The sequence below is a fragment of the Coniophora puteana genome (genome assembly GCF_000271625.1).
Source record: "Coniophora puteana RWD-64-598 SS2 unplaced genomic scaffold CONPUscaffold_25, whole genome shotgun sequence".
NCBI classification, from domain to species: Eukaryota; Fungi; Basidiomycota; class Agaricomycetes; order Boletales; family Coniophoraceae; genus Coniophora; species Coniophora puteana.
In genome coordinates, this window is record NW_006913077.1 from 64298 (window position 1) to 71972 (window position 7675).

At 52.7% G+C, this 7675-nt stretch overlaps 2 protein-coding genes across 2 annotated transcripts; one reads left to right on the forward strand and one right to left on the reverse strand.

Annotated features, from left to right (window-relative positions):
• Positions 1–3571: 3571 nt before the first annotated feature.
• Positions 3572–4664, forward strand: CONPUDRAFT_40430 (uncharacterized protein; the record flags this gene model as incomplete). Its single annotated transcript, XM_007777659.1, has 4 exons — positions 3572–3692; positions 3756–3865; positions 3915–4355; positions 4470–4664. Coding segments are annotated over 4 exons (867 nt in total), but the record flags the coding sequence as incomplete, so codon positions are not given.
• Positions 4665–5747: 1083 nt separating this feature from the next.
• CONPUDRAFT_78405 (uncharacterized protein) lies at positions 5748–7605 on the reverse strand (the record flags this gene model as incomplete). Its single annotated transcript, XM_007777681.1, has 6 exons — positions 5748–6230; positions 6280–6543; positions 6573–6761; positions 6811–7011; positions 7062–7342; positions 7381–7605. Coding segments are annotated over 6 exons (1643 nt in total), but the record flags the coding sequence as incomplete, so codon positions are not given.
• Positions 7606–7675: the final 70 nt, after the last annotated feature.

Genomic DNA, 7675 nt, shown 5'->3' on the forward strand with positions numbered 1-7675 from the left:
CTTACGTAGCCGTCCTGCATTACCGCGGGACTTGGACTGCACAGTAGTTACGAATACGGTAGTGACTTCACACGCTCCTGTCATATATATACAGTCGCTACCATGAATATCATCTAAGTCTTCTCTCTCCACCGAACGACTACCATCGTCAGCTATCAGCCTAACCCGCTACTACTCAACCTTCAATACTAACTGCCCGGTGAGTCTGCGCTTTCATAGACATCCTAGCTATACTCGCGTCAGTCCTTTGTCACATTCACCTAGTCCTGCCCTTCGCCGACATGCGTTTCTTGAGATTTCGGGCTGTTCACCTGAAATGGCTTGCAACCTTCGCGACTGCTTTGAGCTGAGGGAAGACATCGAATCTGAACCTGGTCCACTCCTGTCGAAGGCTTTAGCGGATATAGCACGTGCTGAGGTCAAAGGAGGCATTACGGATGTAACCGCCATTGGAGCGCTACCTGATCCACTGCGTTTAGGGCTCGATGAGCCGTGAGAAACCAAGCTGGGCTAGCCGCGGCTTGCCTCGGTTAGCCGGACCTGATCGAAGGCTTCATGTAGGCGAAGCTCCTCGATTCGGGTTCGTTCCGGCTACCGAACGCGAGCTCGTCTCCTCACGTTGTATGTTTAGTCGACCTCCCGCATGTACACGGAGCCGTTCCCGCTTTGCAATAGACCAGCTACCTTTTGCTCACTAGACGATCTCAGCCGTGAGTGTCCGAGGCGATCTACAGAGAGTGAACTAGGTAAGTGTTCTCATGACTCCTACTTGACCTCGACTGCCCTCCTTTAGCTCGCGAGGGCGAACGAGCAAGCACCCCATGTACTTATAGACTTAGCAAATGTCTTTGCTCTCCATCGCCCGCCTCTCTTCCTCTTCCCTCGACGACACCCTTCCCTCGACGACGTCCTTCTCCCACCCACCCACGTCCTCGCTCTCCTGCTCCCTCCTTCCTCTCGCTTCGACGTGCGCACAGGCATGTCTCGGGTACGTGCCAACCGTACCAGTAGCCCCTCGTATCCGCTTACCTAGCCACAGGATCCTCGTACCCGCAACGCTGTCGAGTGCCCGTGCTCGTCTTGCCAGCAAGCTCGAGATGACTGCCGAGGTTTTCTCGTCGCTCCAGGTACCCGTGATTACCACGTTCAGCAAGAGGCATTGAGGTCGGCCTCGTCTATCCACAATCGCGGCCGAGCTGCTCCTCGCCGGTCAACGCATACACCCTCGCTCATTGCTCAGCGTGGACGAGCATCATCGTCGAGGCCCAGCACCAGTGTCACGCGGCCGAGGAGTTCTGCTCCGTCTGCGGGTCAGGCATCCAGTCAACCTCAAGTTGTAGCACCCTCTCATTCGTGAGTTCCTCATTTACCCCTGGTTTTGTAAAACGGCCGTTTCGGCGGCGATCGGATAACGGTCCGAGGCAACCCGATCGCTGCGAGCAACGACGAGCACCGCGTCTCGGCTAAAAGCGCATCAACGATGCGGAAATTAGCCGAACGACGTCGACGATGGTTGTCCCCGATGCAGCATTGCCCCTATCTTCCGTATGTCTTTGTGTGCTCGCACTAACTATAGTTCTGGTTAGAACACCTGCAAGCCTCCCTGCGAGCTATTACGACAATGACGATGATTACATGGATACGAGACCAGACCATCCCCCCTCATCTCCACCACACCACCTTCCTGCGACGAGGTCTATCTGTCACCATCCTTTCCTTCATCGACCACCTCCTCAGCAACAGTTCCCTCCCTCTCACACACGTTCTCGTCTCATCAAGAGCAACAGGTGGGCGTCCAGCCTCCTTCAGATGCAGCGCTCTCCCCAGCCCGCATACCTATCTTGGCGCCATCATCCTTGGACCGCATTCCTGCACTCCCTCCTTCGTCTTCCACCCGTGTTTCCAATCCTCCGTCATCGTCTTCAGCTCGGGCCTCTGCACCCGCTTCATCACCTTCGGCCCATGCACTCACAACCGCAACTGCGACTGCAGCCGCACCGTCATCTCGCTCCAGACGCATGCGGCGGAAAGCGCGAATCCGAGCCGCTCCGTTGGAGTCGGAGGATGATTTGGACGCAACCCAAGTCCCGGTAGCTCACGTTCGAGGGCCAGATGAGCTTGGCCTATATGACGAGTCCGATGGGGGAGAAGACGTTCATAACGACCCGCTTTTGCATACTCAAACAGTTGATGAGGAAGAGGCACCACTTACCATACGACTTCCGCCATCTGCACCTCAGGCCCATGAACTCGAGCTTTTGACACCGAACCGTTATGAGGCACCAATAGCCACGGACATTGCTTACAATAACACACACGATACATGGTACGGTTGCCTCGTCACCTTCCTTGTTGCATTCCTCCACGCTAGACACCGACTCTCTTTTCGTGCCTGTGCCCTCATGCTTCATTCCTTTAACATTGTGTTTATGGCACTTGGGCTCATCGACAACGATATCAACCCCCTCACGCGTACGCTCAATACCACCATCAAGCAACTCGATCTCGAAGATCGATTCGGGACGTATCCAGTGTGTGCAAAACTGTCGCCGGATCTTCTCAGCGTCAAGTCCCGTCAACTCTGTTTGTCCCAGTTGTCATGAGCGGATATACAGGCCAGTATCCAGATCCATCTTCCGCCTTGTTACCGGACAACAACCCAAACCAACTCCACCTCTTTGCGCAGCACCATTGCAGCTCCCATCTTCCCTCCTTGCCGACTTCTTTGCTCAGCCCGGCCTCGAAGCGCATTGTGAATCATGGAAGGCACGCAATGCAAAACCCGGTCATCTGCACGACATTAGTGATGGACGTGTTTGGAACGAGGCAAAGATGCCAAATGGGAAGGATCTGTTCTTCTCGCAAACGGATGACTCAGGCGAGCTACGGATTGGTGTGACCATCAGTATAGACTGGTGCGTCCCATCTAACTTATCTATTATTGTCTACTCAATGTGTTGTAGGTTTGGGCGCAAGACTAGCGTCTATGGCCCAAGCCACTCATCTGGAGTGCTGTCGCTCTGCGTCTCAAATCTGCCACGTGCGCTGAGGTAAGTGTTTCAACCTCTGGCGTGTCAAACTACATGACAGCCTTCAGATATCGAGCGGAAAACCTGCTTGTGTCGTTCATGACGCCAGGTCCTCGTGAGCCCACGGGAGAGGAGCTTCAGCACTACCTGAAGCTTGTAGTTGACGATCTCATTAAGTTATATGAAGATGGTGTTGTATATCACACACCAAGTAGTCCTAATGGTGAGCGCACCTATAAGTATGATGTCAGTCATTCTGATGTCCACAGGCCGTCGTGTCCGTGTGTTCCTCCTTGGTGTCATCTGCGATCACCCCGCAATGTGCAAGGTCAGCGGTTTTGCTGATCACGCTCATAAAGAAGCGCCATGCCCAAAGTGTAAGGTACGCCAACAAGACTTGTTTTCCGACAGATCATTTATAAACGGTGCACCTTTCTTTTACCTCACTCATGAATACCTTTCTAATGATGTTCATAGGCTTTGAGTGCCGCACCGGGTCCGAGCATCGACGTCATGCGTATGAGGACCAGCGCATCAACAATGAGACCGAGCGGCGTGAATTTTTTGAACGGCATGGTGTTCGATGGACTGAACTTGCGCGTCTCCCGTATTTTGATCTTGTGCGCCAGTCTATCATAGACCCTATGCATAACTTGATTCTTGGTATTTTCCTGCTGTTGAGTCTCTTTCCGCACGTGAATGCTGACAATTCATACTCTACGCTAGGCATCGTAAAAACGCAATGGTATGATCGGTGGATAAAAACATCAACGCTCCGAGCATCAACCACCACACAAACTCGAGAGCTAGACATTCTTCACAAGTTTCTTGCAAAGGTTAGTCACACCCGGCATGCTCTACTGTATCTATGCTGACATATCTAAGTTTGAGGTGCCCTCATGGACTGGGAAGCTGCCGCCGCGTGTGGGTGAACCTGCTGGCGGCTCTCTGACTGCAGATGAATACAAGTTTGCCACAACAGTAGCATGGCCCATTATGGTGAGCGCCTTGTTATTGGTGCAGGTGGAACGTGCTACATTGACGTCGATCAAGATTCCAATCCTCTGGGACCTCTCACTGGACGAAGCTCGTGCCGAGCATCAAACATCACTCAATTCTTATCCCGCCCGGCTTGATAAGTATGAGAAAGAGCTAGCGATGTGGAAAGCGGAAAACCCAGCGGGATCAAGCACCACTGGCAAGCGGCAGAGGAAGGGTAAGAGCGAACCTAGTAAACCCCAGGCTCCAAGGCTACGGATGCAGGCTGATGAACCAGCCAACTTTCTCCGACTTTCTTGTGCACTGAAGCTCTTCTGCAGCAGTTCAGTCCGCATTGACAACCTTCCCCGTGCTGACGAGCTCCTTCGAGACTATCTCTTTGGCTACAGAACAGTGAGGCCTTGTTCATCCTTGACATATTACATCTAAATGTCATTCTAGTTGTATGGCACCGACGCGCTCAAGCCCAACTTTCATTGGGCAGTCCATCTTTCAGACCAAATTCGCGACTTTGGCCCCGTTTATAATTTCTGGGCCTTTCTTTCGGAGCGGCTCAACAAGGTACTCAAAAGCTTCAATGTTAATAACTGGACTGGGGGTCAGGTGGAGATCTCAATGATGCGAGAGTTTTCGAGAGCTTCCCGCATTGACTCACTGGTGCGTATTCTGATTCTTCTCTATCTTACCTCTTTCAAGTGCAGCAGGCTCGTGGTATGGCCCAATGCAGCCCGAATGAACATGTCAAAGATGTCATGGCACTTTTACTCCGCCAGAGCACAGAGGGCGGGACTCTGCAAGATGCACTTGTATCTGACGGTGAGTGCCCAACTGTCCTTGCTGTATGTCTGTGACAAGCATTGTGTCAGAGCTCTCAAGTCATAACCGTATACAGCCCGGTCCGCTTGTCAGCTCTACTCGAGTACGGATGAGCGACCAGGCGCGAGTCTACATGCGCAACTATTATAACAGCGCTGCCAGGAGTGCTCACACCACGGTTACATTTCGCTTAACTCTCCAGACCAACGCTGCTTCAGGCGCAATTCCTTTGGCTGACTACGCCCTTTTTTATCAGCACGTGCTGCTTGATGGTCGGCGAGTCATTCCAAGATCATCAAGTCGCCGTGAGTCTGCAAGTTCGGCCCTCGTGAAGGTGACCCTGGAGGATATTGGCTCTGTTTATGGTGAGGTGCTCAGGATCTTTTCACATGAGCAAATTGGAGTCCCACATGAGATGTGTCATCGCCTGTTCGCTGAGTTTGCCTGGATGAAGGAGTCAGACTTGACTCCTGTTGATGGGGACCCATGGCTCGACTAGTACGTGTTCTCTTCCCCTTTCTATTACTTGGAAGAAGTGTCCCATGATATGTACAGCCCCGAGCTTGACGTCAAGTGTTTTGAATTCAATACATACCACCCTGACACCAGCACACTCCCTCGTTTTCTCCCCTTTGACTATGTTCAGTGCCAAGTTGCTCGCGCAGTTATCGAGACGACAGAGCCACCATTGTGGATTACGACAAGTCTCGAACGGGTGAGTCAGAGATACACTGTTTTCTTTTCACATGCTGACTATATGATTACATCTGATCTTTAGCACCCGAGTCTGTAGCAAGAAGACCGACTAGTACCCTCAGGCACGTAAGTTATTTTAGCTTTATACCTATAGCAATCGCTGACCAAGAAGTGACGCTCATTCATTACACACCTCACTCATCTCTTTCACTGCTGGATGCCCCACCTGCCCAATGGTCCATCAACCCGACTGCCCAATTCCTCACGTCCACCGCCCTGGACGCTCCCACTCTGTTGCGCACCTTCACCACCCTCGCTTGGCCCAATCTGTCCAACCTCACCACTCTCGCTTGGCCTTGCCTCCATGCTCTCGTCACCCCTGCTTGGCCCAGGCTGTCCATTTCCTCCGCTTGAAGTGGTCTGTGCTAATTCTTGCGGAGGACCTGGCGCTTTGAACGCAGGTGGGTCGCCATACCTGTACCAGTCCCCCAGCTTGTAGACCTCGTACTCAGGTTGGTTGACATTCTCTGCATGCCATTCCGCGTTAATACAACAGTCCCAGGGTGCTTCAGTTGGGATCTGAGAAGTCATGCGGTCGGTTCGGACCATGTGTGTGGTGAACCGCTTCCTCTTCTTAACGTCCAGCAGTTCCCACCACTTGGCTCGCAGCCAAGCGAGGATCGTCTCGAGCTGTAATCAACCGTAAGTCATGTATCAATCACGCCGCTCTCTCGCTCACAAGCTCCGAGCGCCAGGGACATCTCAACACCTCGTGGAACGTTGCAGTCCTGAACGCATCCCCACGTGGATTGACTCCCTTTCCCCTCGCCATCATCACCTTCCACTCCTCCAGCGTCTTATCTGATCCCTCCTCGGGGCCCGACTCTTCATCCGACATCAAGTCAGCAATGATCATCTCGGTGGGATCATTTCCATCATGCTCCTCCTTGTACTCATCTATCACTCTGAGCAGCCGACTAGCTTTCTGTAGGCTGGTGAGTCCCTGCATTGATTCATGATATAGATACTCACTGCTTTTCTTCGCTGGTATCGTCGTAGCTCCCTGTCATCTCTTGCCTTGGCAGCTTCGCGTCCAGAATCGTTTTGCACCTGCCAAACCTCCTTCAAGCTTGTGAATGTTGTCTTTGACAACACGAAGAGGCTCTCTTTGTTCCATTTGACAGCTCGATTGGTCAGCTTCTCGCCAAGATTGCCAGGGGTCTATAGCAGTGAGTCAGGCATCAGTGTACGAGTGGCTATATGCACTAACCTTTAACTCTGACCACACATGGTCAGTGACAGCTCGCCGCACCTTGATGTTTCGCGGGTCGTTAACCGGTGAAGCAAAAACCGGGTTCAGGTACACCTCGTCTGGTGCCCTGGGATTTTTACGCTCCTCATTGGGATCAGTCGGCCACCTCTCGTCACCATGAACCCCACATAATAGCTTAAATGCGCCATTGAGATGTTGCTATCGTACGTGTTTTTCAGTAACTCATCATCAGCTTGATATAGACTCACAAGTAACTCGTTCCGAGCGGTCCTTGTAGGTGTCTTCAACTTTTTGGCAGGCAGAGTGACGTCCTCGGCGTCCGCATCATAACAACCGGTGCGTTGCTCTTCCCCTGTCATTGTTCCTTGTAATGCAGCTCCTGACAGCCGGCCCCTTCGTCTCCCACCTCGTCCACCTCGTACTTCACGTCCAGTAGAACTCCCGCCATGTTTGCCACGTCCACCACCCTGACCCTCTTGCCCTCCTGTCGCTCGGCTTGCCTCGATATCATCGAGTCTCTTGCCGATAGCTGTCAGCTTTTCAAGAATAACCGGTGTTGGGGATGACGATGTGTGTCGATGACGCCGCCGGGCTGGTGATTGAGATCGACTGCGGCTATTGGACACATTGCGACGCCGCCTGCGTCTAGGTGGAGATCGAGACCGGCTTCGGCTTGCGGAGTGTGAGTCACGTCGACGCTGGCGTCTGCTTCGTGAGTCGGCGGTTGGTGCTGCATCCCGGTTGTTAGAGCTGCTACGCTCCCTGGGCCGGCCCCGAGCGCTGGAGTGTCCGCTACATATGAGGTAAGATATATGCACTATCATTCTACGGTTATTTACTCACCTAGTTTGGTTGCTACTCC